The following is a 14,025-nucleotide window of genomic DNA, read 5'->3' as shown; positions in this document are numbered from 1 at the left end:
GAGGAACTTTTTCAGATGGCTCAGGGACAGAAGAAACCTGCAGACCAGCACTTCTGTTTGCTGCCAGCCGCTGGGAATGCCGGCTCCGTGTCGGCTGCTGCCCTGTGAGAGGGCTGAGTGCCTGCTCTCCTTTCCACTTCTTCAGCCTCAGAAGAACTGGGAGGGGTCACTGGCAGGGCCACCCAGAGCGTGCGGGGTGGGGCTGGCCTGGCACTCACGTGGTGATCTTGAGGACGTCCTTCATGCTGGTCAACGGGTCTGAATTGTCAGGGCAGCGCAGGAGGCAGGGCGCGAAGATGATGGCCAGTGCACTGGGTGACATGCGGTTCACGTCCTCGAGCAGGGCCACCCTGCACAGCGCACGGCAGTTAGGGGACGGCCAGGGAATCCTCCCAGACCCCTTACCGTGGGCCATGGGCTGGTGCAGAACCAGCAGAGGACACCCGCCCGGGAGTGGGTGGTGGGGGCTCCTGACAGGGACCCCAGTCCCACAGAGAGCAGCTCGGGCACTTGCTTGACCAGGTGGAAGATGAGCCGCTCCAAGGAGTTGTGATTGGCTTCCGGCAGGTGCTCCAGGACAGCGTAGATGGCGGCCAGTTGCTCCTGCTTCTCTGGCAGCTCTAGGAAGGCCAAGGTGTCAGCTGCCCATGGACCCCACCCAAACACACCATGGAGACAGGAAAGCCTCCTGCCACGGGGGCAGTGCAGTGCCAGAGAGGGGTCCTGGCCACATCTCACTCACTCAAACCCCCACCTTTTTCTTTAAAAAAATATTTCATTTATTATTTTTTAGACAGAGGGGCAGGGAGAGAGAGAGGGAGAAAAACATTGAGCAGTTTTCTCTAGCACATGCTCCCACCTGGGGTCCTGGCCCACAACCCAGGCATGTGCCCTGATGAGGAGTCGAACTGGTGACCTTTTGGTTTGCGGGGTGACGTGCAACCTGCTGAGTCACACCATCAGGGCCCAGGCCTTGGTTTCTCAGCTGTGACTAGGTGGTCCTGCCTCCCTGGCTAGCCACAGGTTGTTTGTGGCTATGACCCCTGACACCAACAGCCTGCCTGTCCCTGCCACCACCATCATGGGACTCACCCACGGCTCGGAGGAAATCGCCATACTTGGCAAAGGTCATGAGGGGCTCGGGCAGCTCCCTCAACCACTGCTTCAGCACCCCGGTGATGGCGTGGATGGGAAAGTTCTCCAGCTTGACGGCTGAGGGGTCTGCGGGGAGGGTGGGCGGGGCCAGTGAGCACAGCTCAGGCAGGAGCCCTGTGTGTGCCTGCCTGCTGCCCACCTGCCGAGGTACCCACCTGTCTGCAGTGCCTGCCGGAGCTCCCGCGTGCGGTTGGCGGCGCCTGACTTGCGGTAGAGGCCCTCGGTGTAGAGGCCGTGCATCTCCACATGTTCCAGAAGCTTCTCCAGTACGATGGGCACTGAGGCCTTGTCGCTGGTCAGGCTGTCCACGCACACGCCAAAATGGCCCGGCTCAGTACCTGGCTCGCTCTGCAGTGCCGGGGGTGGAGGTGAAGCCTGGGTTAGCTGTCCTCCCTGTCCACCCCTCAGGCCTCCTCCGTGGGCTCCGTCCCTCCGTCCCTCATGCCTGACTGCAGGCTGCTGGGTGCACTGGGCTGCAGAGGTCAGCTCGGTGGCTGCTGGGCAGGGGCTCCTGTGAGAGGCTCCTGTTGTTGGCCCAGAGCTCGGGACCCTGTCTTCTTTGTAGGCACAGTTAGGGTGGGGATTCCCTCCACTGCCCAGAGAAGGGAGGAGTGGGGCTAGAATCTGAGATGCAACGCAAGCCTGGCCCTGCCTCAGGGGGCTCAGGCAGAACTAGGTGTGCTTGGTTGCGTGCACCTGGGCCTGAACCTAGTGTTACTCTGGAAAGCTCCCGGCCACGGTGTGCTCACCTTCTTCCCACACGGGTAGGAGCAGTAGGTCTGGATCTTGTGCATGCACTTCTTGTGGCAGGTCATCTTGCACACTGGGAGGTCATGGTGGGGTGGGGGGAGGCAGGGTGGTCATCAGGGACCCAGGCTCTCGTGGCTCCCTGTCCCGATAGCGGGGGTGGGGGAACCCCTACAACTGAATTCTAAACTTGCATCACACACATCTCTGCCCTGATTCCCAGGCAGGGGGCTGTGTGGGCCACCCCCCTGGCGATCGACAGCTGGTTATCGTCAGCAGCCTCAGAGCCAGCCTGGCTAGTGAGTCAGGAACAAGGGTTTAGGGGCTTACACCTCAGTTCGGCCAGGAGGCAGCCCTGGGGACTCGGCCTGTGACAGTGGGATGAGTGGTGTCGCTTTTGTTTCTCCCAGCTGCACCAAGCCCCAGGTTGCAGGTGTCGTGCATGGAAAGAAGGAATCAGCTGCGATAAACAGGAGGTGGCACCTGGGTGCACCCTCATCCGAGCTTAGGGACCACTGTGCCACTGCGGAGGTATGCATGGCACATGTGGGATGGAGGGCTGTCCTCACATGTGGCCCACAGGGGGAGGATGAGACCCTGTGCTGAAAAGGAAGCCAGGCCTGGCTGGGCCTGGCAGGAAAACACAAGTGCTAGAGGCCTGCTAGACCCCCCAGGCCTCCGAGGGCCAGCTAGTCCCCAATCTTGCCTTGGCTGCCTCCTGTCCATCCAACTGAGGGCCTGCAGGGCCACCCTGGGCTGTGCCCATCTCTCAGGGTCTGCTGGTGGGGACTGACTGGACTCCCCTGGAACATGTGGGAGGGGCCCGCAGCTCAGGCAGCGTGTACAAAGACCCAGAGGTGGGACACAGGGGGCCCTGATCTGGTGGGGGTTTGAGTGGGGGAGATGTGGCTGGGGCAGAGTTCTGGGAGGACATTGTGTGACACTCACCGCTGCAGATCAGGGCCTTGTCCATGAGCCAGATGTAGGAGAGGCACTGCTCGCACGACTGCGGGATGCTCACCTGGTAGCTGGCGAACACGTGCCCATTGTGCTGCTGCACCTGCGGACCGAGGGGGAGGGTGCTGAGCGGTGCCTCAGGGCCGGGGGCTGTTCCTTCACTCCTAGGTGTCTTCAGCGCTGGGTGGGAAAATACATGCTCACCCGCACACAGCCACACCCTTGCACGGGCACACTCATACTCACAGCACGTTCCTGCTTCCGCTTCTTCTTCTGAGCTTTGCTCGGCTGCAAGGGAGCACAAAGGCAGGTCGGTGCGGGCTCCTGGGGCGCCCCCTTCCCCAGCTGGCCCCCGACGCCTCGCTGGCACCCTGTCCACACTCAGAGCGGCACGACCCACCTTGGGCAGCTCAAAGTCATTCTTGGTGTGCCCTCGGGTGAACTCGTCCAGCAGTGACTGGAAGAGGTTGAGGACCAGGTTGGGGTCCTTCTCGCCGCGCTCGGCCGCCAGGTTGCTCACCACAATCTGGTAGTTCTCCATTAGGTCCTTATAGCCAACGTGGATCTTCCCGTTCTGTGGGGGTGGAAGGCGTGAACCCCTGGACACACTGATGGGGCAGTGGGGCAAGGTGCATCCTAGGGAAGGCTGGGCGATTGCCAGGGCCCCCCTGGGGCTAGGGGGCTACACATACAGGGACAGAGTACATGGTCTTGAGGTTGCTCCTGAACTTCTCTGTGGCCTCGATGAATAAGCTCTCGATGGGTGTCTTCTGGGAACGCAGGTCATTTACCTGTAGAAGGAGAGAGAGTGGGGAGGCCCAGTGTCCTTGTGTCTCCTCAGGCTGGGCATCTGAGCGGCCGACACTCTGCCCTACCCCAAGCCCTGCCCTGGCTCCCTGGCGCCTATAGGATAGAACCCGGGCCCTCCGGCCAACCCTGGCCTCTCTGGTCCCTTGAGTCCAGATTCACACTGTGGACACTTGAGGCTGGATCACTCACTGTGGTGCCAATAGCACCCCTCAGTTGCGACAACTGAAAACACCTGCAGATGTCACAAAAGGTCTCCTGGGGGCAGGATCACCACACAAGCACTTGCTCCCTGGCCAGACTGGGCTGCCTCAAATGGCTCGATCATTTCACGCTGCATCCACCCTCTGCAGGGTCCCCGTCAGCTTGCTGCCCTCTGAGAACCCTGCTCTGCTCTGTGTGCTATGGGACTGTCCGTAGCTGGAGCCGTGAGCACCTGAGGCCATGGCTTATCTGCCTCAGCTGCACAAGTGTGTGCTTACTCCCTATCAGCTACAAGACCCAGCGCTTTGAAAAAGCTTATTCTAAATAAAATGAGTTCATAGCCACGGCGGGGCCATAGTGAGGCTGCTGGATTTAGAGGATATAGGTGTATAGCTGCCCAGAAGGTTATTCTGGATCTCCACATTTCTGTTGCCTTCTGTGCATGAACGGGTGGGGTGACCACCCCGCAGGGTCACTGTAGTACAACAGATGAAGTGTCTTCTAACTGCAGACTTCAAACGCCCTGGGCAGAAACCACACACTAAAATGTGCCTGCTGGGTACCCAACGCCCACGTCTGTGCACGTGCACGTGGAAGACAACCGCAGCCCAGGCTGCAGCCCCTCACCGTGGCCTCTGGACAGGCTCGTCCCACAGTCAGACGCTTCGGATTGTAACATGGCCCCACAGGTCTTGTCCAGCCCCCTAATCAGCCCCCTGGTAAGACCCACAGACATTTTGCAGCAAAACTTAAATACAGTTGGTCCTCCATATCTGTGGGTTTTGCATCTGTAGTTTTAAGCAATTAAAAAAAAGTCCCACAAAGTCCCAAAAAGCAAAACTTGAATCTACCATGTGCTGAGCACTACACTGAATTCACAGGAGTGAAGTGATGGGCAGGCACACCTCATGGCAGCCTATGTGCAAATATAAGGGACTTGAGCACCCACAGATTTTGGTTTAGAAAATATATTTAGTTTTTAGAGTGAGGGGAAGGGAGAAAGGGAGAGGGAAAGAGAGGGAGAAAAACATCCGTATGTGGTTGCCTCTCTCACATCCTCAACTGGGGACCTGGCCCGCAACCCAGGCATGTGCCCTGACTGGGAATCGAACTGGCAACCTTTTGGCTCCTAGGCTGGCACTCAGTCCACTGAGCCACACCAGCCAGGGCAGGTTTTGGTCTTTACAGGGGTTCTGGAACCAATTCCCTCTGGACACTAAGCGACAACTGTTCCGTGCTCATCAAGAGGAATGTAAGTGACTAGCGGTCCTCCCTGAGCCCAGGCCAGGTTCCCAGAAAACAGGCTGCTGCCGAACTGAGGAGCAAGCGCCACTTCCTGTGTGTGGAGCTGTGCGCCTGGACCTGCAGTTTCTGGCCTCCAGGACGGCTCAGAACACTTTGCTGGGTGGGGACGGTCCTTCTAGGGAGGCCCTGATCTGAGCCTGTGCACACCGCCCCCCCACCCCATGTGTGTTCCCGGTCCCCAGCCCCCAGCCTGGCCCCTTGTTGGCTCACCTTGTTGAGCAGGAACTCATCCAGGTACTTGAGCTCGTTGGCGTTGGTGATCTTGCGGAACACGGACTCCCGCCACTTTTCTGACACAGTGATTCTGCCAATCTTCAAGTTTCGGTTTTTCTTCCCTTTGCCTCCTGGCTCCTTGGCGTGCTTCTCACCTGTGGTGTGGCGGTGCTGGTGGCTGGATGGGGCCCCTGGGGAGGAGAGGCTGGTGAGGACGGGTTCTGGGGGAGAACGCGGCTCAGCCTCTCGGGGCACGTCACAACCACACAGAGAGCCACGACTTATCACCGCTGCAAATGGGCCTGCAACTGGAAAGCACCTCCAGGGGTAGGGATTGGCCTCAAGGCGGTTTGCCCCGGGCCCCCTGGGAACGGACTTCCTCAGGGGCCCCAGTGGCTCTGCTGTCCCTCCGTGAGGCTGTGGGACACCAACCTTCCGGACTCTTTTTCACGGTGGCGGCTTCCAGCACGACCTGCCCGGGGCCCGAGCTCTCCGTCTCCTCCACGCCCTCCAGACTGTACTTCTTCTCCTTGTTCTTATGCTGGAAAAGTCTCTTAAACGTGGACCTGAAGGAGAAAGTACAGGGTTCTGTATAAGCCTCAGGGAATGAAAGCAGATGTGAGGCCAAAGAAAGAGTTGTCTTACCACAAAGAGATCAAGAACCCTTTCATTTGTTACCAATGGAACCGGATGCTTTGTTGTCAATCGTGAGCTGATGGAGGAGTCAGGTGAAAAGGCAAGATGTTGAGCAGATGCTGACCCCATTTTCACATAAAATATAAATAAAACCACGCCCTGTCCTCCTCATGTGTTTTTACAGCACAAGGTTAGGAAAAAATGACAAAAAATAAACACTGAATCATGCACTGTGGCTGCCAGGTATGTGGTGAGGTGAGCAGCGGCTCCCAAGCGCTGTGTCCAGGTGCTGACCTGCAGGGCCCATGGCCTGACCTGATCAGGGACAGGGGTCTTTGCAGACGTGACCGGATGCCACAGACTGAACGTGCACATCTGCCTGAATTTATGTGCTGCAGTCGATGCCACAGGCTGACTGAGCGCTGCTGGCCCCGGTGTCGCCTCGGAGACTGCGAGGGGCTGGGCTCGTGAAAGGATCAACGTGCCCTTGGCTAGAGTTTTACTACATCCGTCCTTGGAAGAGGAAACGAGAGGACATAAAAAAAAAATGGCTAGTTCAAAGTCCAAATTTTTATTTTATGGATGTAGAATGTCAGGCTGCTACAAGGTTACCATGGTTTTCAGCCACACTTCGTCGGTGGCTCTCTGTGTGGGCTGTGCCAGCGTCCGAGGGGAGGCCGGCCCACCGAAGGGCATGCCTCCGGACGGAAGCAACGCTCACGATGCACACAACTCCCTGCATTTGTTGTCACGTCACAGAAAGCCTCACAATCAATTTACTGGGATGATGCAATTACGTTTAATTTTGTAAGTATACAGCAGTGATCTCCTACTTTGATGTCAGTTTTTCAATAAAGTTTTTTTCTTAAAGCTGTTTCTAAAGATTTTTTAATTTATTTTTTAGACAGACGTGAAGGGAGGGAGAAAGGGAGAGAAACATCAATGTGAGGTTGCCTCTCCCACTCCCCCAACTGGGGACTAGGCCTGCAACCCAGGCATGTGCCCTGACTGGGTATCAAACTGGTGATCATTTGGTTCGCAGGCCAGCACTCAGTCCACTGAACCACATAAGCCAGGGCTCAGTAAAGTTTTGATTACAGACAAAAAATATTCATGCTGAAGCCTAACCCCCGCATGTGATGGTATCAGGAGGTGAGGCCTCTGGGAGGTGATCAGATCGTGGGGGTGGAGCCATCATGAATGAGACTAGTGCCCTCAGAAGAGGCCCCAGAGTGCACCCGGGTCCCTTCCGCCGCGTGAGGACACAGAGAGAACATGCTGTCTATGGACCAGGAGGCAGGTTCTCGCCAAACACCAAATCTGCTTGACACCCTTGATCTTAGACTTCCAGACTCCAGAACAGCGAGAGCTAAATGCCTGTTGTTCAAGCTGCACAGTCTGTGGTGTTTTATTACAGGGACCTGAATGGACTAAGACACTAAGGGGAAGATCTCAAGAGGAGATCATCTGGGTTTCCCAGATGGCCCTACATCCAACGATAAGTGTCCTTGTAAGAGACAAGAAAAGAGATGACACAGGAGAGAGAAGGCCACGTGAGGACGGGGGCAGAAGCGGAACCGATACGTCCACAGGCCAAGGACGCCTGGAGCCTCTAGACGCTGGACAGGCAGGAAGGAGGCTGCCCGGAGCCTCCAGAGGGAGTGGGCCCCTGTGACACCTGGATTTTGGACTTCTGGCCTCCAGGACTGTGAGAAGCTGAGTTTCTGTTGTTGGAAGCCACCCTATTGGTGGTTCTTTGTCTTGGTGGTGGTGGGGGGGGCTCTCCACAGTGAGGGACGCTGCCTCCCACTACAGCCTCTACTTCACCTTCCTCTGCCACTCTGGATCAGCTCCCCTGTTCTGCGGCCCATGGTCCGCCCTGGGACAGAACCCCCCATAGCATCTGGGTAGGAGCTTCTGGGGACAGAGCCGTGGCCTAGATTTCCTACCTGAGGACCCAGGGGGCACTGAGGTGGGGACAGGGCAGCTGGTTCTGATTCCACAGAAAGCCAAATGAAGCCCATCTGCCTGGACCCAGGGGAGGTAAGACAGATGGGCTCCACGAGTGCCTCTAGCCACAGAACTGCTGCTGAGCAAGCCCCTGCCCGACTCAGCTCTGTGAATGCTGTCAGTTCAGGAGCCCAGACTGCTCCAACACTGGAGGCCAGAGCGCCCCCCGATCCCACACTCACTTAGCGTCAGCCTGGGGGCCTGGGGACAGCCCCAGGTCTGTGCCAGCAGATGCATCGCCTGACTTCTTCTTCTGGATGGCTGGCTTCTTCGTGCTGGGCTCGCCGTCCACACTTTCTGACAGAGGCTGTGAGGGAAGGGGGCAGGGTGAGCAATGGCAGGCAGCCTTGCTAGAGGGAAGTGAGGGGTTCCCGTGTCACTGTAGCGCTCTGTCCACCGACTCCCCTTCTTCCTGAGGGGAGAGCTGCAGCCTGAAGCATTACCTGAGCCTTGGCCTGGGCCAGGGCAGGGAGCAGCTTGGAGACATCACTGGTAGATAGTGAAATGCGCCTCTCCCTGCGAGATCACAGAAATGTGCCCGTTATCGAAAAGAACGCGTTCAGATGTATTTTTGGTTTTTGTAACTGGAGGGTAATTCTATTGGCACCTCACGGGTGGAGACTAGGGAGGGACACTGCTCTGCACCCCGCAGGGCACAGGACACGCAGAGAGGGAGCGAGCCCCAGGTGCTGGCTCCACAAGCGCGTGTCCACCTCCACTCTGCTTTCCTTCGCCAAGTGGGCCCCTGGGACAAGGATCCGGTACTTGGAGTCACTGATATTTCGCTCAATTAGGGTCAGGCAGGGCAAGTTGAGAGCTGGGAGCTTTTCCTCCAGCTGAATGGGTGCAACCTGCACCCCCAACAAGGCCAGGTGCTTGCTGAGTGAACATGGCTGGTTTCAGTGGGGGACCCCAGGCCCTAGCAAGGTGGCCTTGGCAAGTGCCTCACCTCTGCCGGACCTCTCCCTCCTTCCTCGGGGCCCCACCCATCTGGTGTCAGCACCTGGACAAGGAGCTGCTCACGTGTTTTGGGAACACCTGCACCCTACAGTGCATAGGGCGGCCCCACCCAGCGAATAAGGCGGCCCCAGGTGCTGTCGTGTGAGGCCGGTCTTGCTGCCAGGCTTTGATGGTGAGTTCCCTGCCCTACCTGCCCACTGTGCTCAGACGAAGGAGGCGTGGGACTTACTCTGTGGGCGTGAGGGAGGCCCCTGTGGGCCGGTGTCGATCGCTAAGGTCCAAGGACTGGCTCAGCATAGTGCTGGGGCTGGTAGAGGTCAAGTTCTTGCCCCGCCATAGCTCCACAGCATTGGCCAGCCGCTCGGAGGCCAGGTCCCGGTACCGCTGAATGTGGGTGGAGCCTCCAGGGCTGTCAGGCCTGTCCTGTGCCCTTGGACCACCACTTGGCTTGCTCTTATCCTGGGGGGTCTCAGGGGTGGTGCCGGGGGCCGGTGCGCTGACCCTGGTGTCCAGAACCAGGCTGGTGGGCCTTTCCGTGAAGTCCCGGGGAGCCTGTGAGGTTTCTCTGGGCACAAGGCACGCTGGCGTGGCCTGTGATGGTCCCTCAGGCTGATTTTCAGGAGCAGAGTTCTCCGTATCTGTCCCTATGTCTGAGGGGGCTTCGTCTTCTCTGTTCTCCCTTCCGTCTTGGGGGAGGCACTCCTCCTGCTCTGGGGAAACCCTTCCCGAAGGTTCTCTGAGGGTGTTCTCATCTTTACAAGACTGGATGTGTTTATGCTGGAGCTCCACGTGCTCCAGTCCTCTCTGCCGCCGAGACTCGCGCTTCTCCCGGCTGCTGGGCACTTTCTCAGGACCTTCAGTGGCGGTTTTCTGGGCTGAGGGAACCTTTTCTGGGCCGGGGCCCTCCGTCTCAGGGTGGGGGCTCTCTGCCAGGGGCTCGAGGCTCAGCCTCACCCCGGGCTCCAGTGTCGAGTGCCCCCTGTCCTCCGGTGGTTCTGGACCTGGCCCACTCACTGCAGTTTCTTCCTCGGAGGCTTGCTGGGCTTCCCTCGCCTTCTCTTCCGCCTTCTGCTTCTCTGTGACCATTTGGCGGAAGCTGGTACGAGGAGAGTAAAAGGGGTGGGTTCAGGAACAAATGTACCTGTAGCTCCCAGAATCCACCCAGGTTGTCAGGGGCCTCTGAGCCATGCTCTGGTAAGACCCCTGTGCTACTTGTGGGCTAGGTTGGGGGACCCAGGCATGGTCTCTGGCTTTCTAGGCTAAGAAAGGGGGACCTAAGGGAGTGGCCCTATTCTCATGGCCATCTCTGCCCTGGGTTTGCCTTGCTAGTTCAGGGATATCTCCGTTAGGCCTGTTGTGCGAAAGACCTGTTAAGAAACCCCTGAATTCTAAGCCCCAGCTGGTGTGGCTCAGTGGATTGAGTACTGGCCTGTGAACCAAAGGGTTGTTGGTTCAATTCCCAGTCAGGGTACATGCCTGGGTTGTGGGCCAGGTCCCCAGTAAGGGGACATGTGAGAGGCAAACACATTGATGTTTCTCTCCCTCTCTTTCTCTCCACACCTCTCTAAAATTAATAAATAAAATCTTTAAAAAAGGAAAGAAACCCCTGAATCCCTTTGGGGCCCCTGGCCTGGCAGACCCCCAAGATCCGCATGAGTATGGTGGAAGGGAAGCCCATTGAGGCCTGGCCCAGAGTGGCCTGAACACTCTCCCTCTGAATCCCAGTGCTCGGCTGACAGGCCTGTAGTGGGGAGGTACAGGCGTCCCTGGCGGTGACCAAATGCAGCTGATGGAGACCTGGGGCTTTGCTATAAGCACCATCCACCAGCCCTGGAACGTCCCTCTGGGACTTGTGTGCCCTGACAGCTGGATTCCCACCAGGCCCTTGCCAGCCTCCCTGTATCCAGAATGATGTTCCGATAGCTCCACCTGCATCTCAGGCAGCTGATGGGCAAGTAAACTTTTGGAACGTTCTTGTAGGGGGGCAGGGCCTTACTCTACTCACCTCTTGCGCTGCAGGTAGCCCCTGCAGAGGCTCTGCAGGCGGATGATGCCCTGTCTCTGGCACTGGTAGGCCACTCGATGCCGGTAGCCCCTCCATGTGGCCTGAAGGTACGTGGCTGCCTGTGTCCTCTCCAGAGCCCGTTGAACACGGTAGGACCGCCAGCAGGACTGAGGGCACAGCAGACGTTCATCACCATGGGGCCAGACGTGTATCACCATGGCCGCCCCACACCTGGGCCCCTGGGCCCATTCAATACCTGGATGGTGATGGCCGCCCGCCTCATCTGTAGAAAGTGCCGGCGTTCCAGCACCATCCGGAACCAGCTCTGCAGGAGCAGGATCTTCCGTACCACCTCCCGGTGCAGCGTTGCCTGCAGGGCCTGCCGCTCCGTCTCCTTCAGGAAGACCTGGGGTTATGGGCAGAGGAGGGCTCAGCAAGGCCCCCAGAGTCCGGGAGTCCAGGAGGCTCGCGCAGTTACCTTGGGAGTGAGTGCTGACTGATCTGACCAAGGAGAGTGTTTTTTTATTTGCTTACTTATTTTAAAAGGTTTTCTTAGAGACAAGGGAAGGGAGGGAGAGAGGGAGAGAAACATCGACCGGTTGCCTCTCACACGCCCCCAACCAGGGACTTGGCCTGCAACCCAGGCATGTGCCCTGACTGGGAATTGAACCAGTGACCTTTTCAGTCTGCGGGATGATGCACCACACCAGTCAGGGAGGAGTGTTTTAGGAAATGTATTGAGATGCAAATCATGTAACATAAAATCAACCACTTAAACAACTCAGCGGCATGTAGAGCATTCGGTGTTGTGCAGCTATCACCTCTATCTAGTCTGGAACATTTTGTCACCCCCAAAGGAGACCCTGTTCCAGTGAGCAGTTGCTCCCCTGCCTCCTTCTCTGACCCTGGCAACTGCTAATCTGCTTTCTGTCTTCGTGGATTTCCTTATTCTAGATATTTCACCTAAACAGAACACAAACTATGTGGCCTTTTGTGTCCGCCTTCTTTCACTTTGTAATGCTTTCAAGGTTCACCCTTGAATCAGGGCTGAGGGACATCCCACTGTGTGGACAGACCACGTTTTGTTCACACATTCATCCACTCATTGAAACTTGGGTTGTTTCTTCCTTTTGGCGACGGTGACTAATGCCGCTACGAACACGTATGTACCAGAATTAGTTTGAATACCTGTTTTTGTTTTTTTTGGGTCAATATTTAGGAGAGGAATGGCTGGGTCACATGTGTTGGGGAACCATGAAGGGGTTTTTCACATCACAAGAAGTTATCACAGGGAGCTCACGTCAGGACCTGCTGGACAAGCAGCAGGCAGCATACATCCTGAGGTGGGAGGCGGTTTCTGGAGGGAGGATGAATGAAGGAACCTGCCCGACACCACAGTGGTCGTGGCCTGGACCCAAACACCCCGTGGAATGATGTCGCCGTCTGCAACCTACATGTGCGGAAACCGGAAGCAGGCCTGATGCCTGAACCCCTGCCGCAAAGGTGCGCCCTCTGCCTTCCAGTAAGAAGTAACGTGCTGGGTGCCATGAAACACACTGTCTCAGCAGAGGCCCTGATTTTTCAGTGGCTGGCCCAGCACCGCGGGAGGACCCTGGGCATGAATGAAGGCGGGGTGAGGTCTGCGGTCACCCCTAGTGGGGGCGATGCTGACCTTAGTCTTTCCGATCTGGTAGTTCCTCTTGTCGACGTTCATCTTCTCCAGCAGGGCGGAGATGACCTCCCTGCAGGGCCTGGTGTTCTTGGGCAGCAGCACCTGGAACTGCTCGGTGAAATCCTGGGTGAGTTCAGTCGAGAGGAGAGAACCCAAGTAAGTGCCATCAGGAAGGATGGCAGCTCCCTCGTTAGGCTGAGTTTCTGAAGCTGAAACTTAGTTTGAGGTAAACAATATTGATGAAGCTAAAACTTTGGACTTCCTAAAATTATCTGAAACTCAGGGAAAACTGTTGCAGACACAGGGCACTGGATCTTCCAGTCAGCTGGTGAGTGGCCACCGAGGGCCCACAGGTGCTGACATTGTTGGGGAGGGTGCCCAGGTGGGGGGCGGGGTCGTCCTTGGGGGGCTCACAGTCTACAGCTCATTAGAGGGCTGGATCATAATGGGAGGTATGTGCCTTTTAAGAAAACAATTATGTTAAATTTGAAGAGCTAGTCATTAGTAAAACACACTAGCATTTATTTTCCCCCTTTTCTATAATTTTGCCTTTCCTATTTACATAGAGTCAGAAAGACAGCATTTCCATTCTGTGGACAAGAAAAGAAAGGCACGCCGTGGTGAAGCCACACCCCCAAGGCCGTATGGGGGAAGCCTAAACAGGTCACCAGCTCTGGCTTCTGGGGCCGGCGCTCACTCCAGCACCACACAACTGGTACCAGTTGTGTTATGAAACCAGGGGTCTCAACCCAGGCCATGCTGACCCATGGGGACATTTGGCAATATCTGGAGGCATCTTGAGTGGTCACAGCTTGGGGGCAGAGGGTGAGTGTGCTACTGGCATTGAGTGTGTGGAGGCCGGGGATGCTGTTCCACACCTCACAGCGCACAGGATGACTGTGCCACAGAAAATGCCGCAGCCCCATGGGTCAATGGTGCCATGGCTGAGAAACTGCTCTGCAACTTGGTCTTCAACAATGTGAAGTTACTAATAACCCTTTGTGTCTCAAGAATGCCCAGGGGGCCATCTCTGAGGCTACCATTTCCCTGGGCCTCAGCTTCCGTATCAGGAAAACAGGAACCAGGGCCCTGTTGCTGCTGGTTGGCAGAATAATAGCGTTGGGTATAAAAGTGTCCATCACAGAAAGTGCTCAGCAAAGGGAAGAGATGCACAGGGGTCTGCTTGTGCAAATCCCTCTTCCTAGCTCGGGTTCAGGCCTCTGTATCCTTTAAGGCTTGGCTTTGGCCCAGCCGCCTCTTCTGAGGAAACCTGCCCTCCTATGACAGAGAATGATCCGGTACAAATGCCAGTGGTCCCGGGAGGAGAAGCCCTGGTGTAAAGTAACCTGACAGG

At 56.9% G+C, this 14,025-nt stretch overlaps 1 protein-coding gene across 10 annotated transcripts in view; it reads right to left on the bottom strand.

Moving 5' to 3' along the window:
- MYO9B (myosin IXB) overlaps positions 1–14,025 on the bottom strand; it is an 82,564-nt gene that overhangs the window by 4,487 nt on the left and 64,052 nt on the right. For all 10 annotated transcript variants that reach the window (XM_045853657.1, XM_045853660.1, XM_045853663.1 and 7 more), the window contains 17 exons: positions 12,672–12,794; positions 11,256–11,405; positions 11,000–11,166; positions 9,224–10,090; positions 8,478–8,550; positions 8,217–8,341; positions 5,821–5,954; positions 5,386–5,579; positions 3,552–3,650; positions 3,260–3,433; positions 3,106–3,147; positions 2,851–2,962; positions 1,905–1,978; positions 1,311–1,503; positions 1,093–1,221; positions 515–620; positions 219–350 (listed from right to left, as the gene is read on the bottom strand). In XM_045853657.1, coding sequence (XP_045709613.1) covers positions 219–350; positions 515–620; positions 1,093–1,221; positions 1,311–1,503; positions 1,905–1,978; positions 2,851–2,962; positions 3,106–3,147; positions 3,260–3,433; positions 3,552–3,650; positions 5,386–5,579; positions 5,821–5,954; positions 8,217–8,341; positions 8,478–8,550; positions 9,224–10,090; positions 11,000–11,166; positions 11,256–11,405; positions 12,672–12,794 — 2,894 coding nt within the window. The remainder of the gene's footprint in view (positions 1–218; positions 351–514; positions 621–1,092; positions 1,222–1,310; positions 1,504–1,904; positions 1,979–2,850; positions 2,963–3,105; positions 3,148–3,259; positions 3,434–3,551; positions 3,651–5,385; positions 5,580–5,820; positions 5,955–8,216; positions 8,342–8,477; positions 8,551–9,223; positions 10,091–10,999; positions 11,167–11,255; positions 11,406–12,671; positions 12,795–14,025) is intronic.

This window comes from Phyllostomus hastatus, unplaced genomic scaffold (assembly GCF_019186645.2).
Source record: "Phyllostomus hastatus isolate PE091 unplaced genomic scaffold, TTU_PhHast_1.1 phas_contig_98, whole genome shotgun sequence".
Lineage (NCBI taxonomy): Eukaryota > Metazoa > Chordata > Mammalia > Chiroptera > Phyllostomidae > Phyllostomus > Phyllostomus hastatus.
The sequence above is the reverse complement of the archived record's forward strand: the minus strand, read 5'-3'. Positions and strand labels throughout refer to the sequence as shown.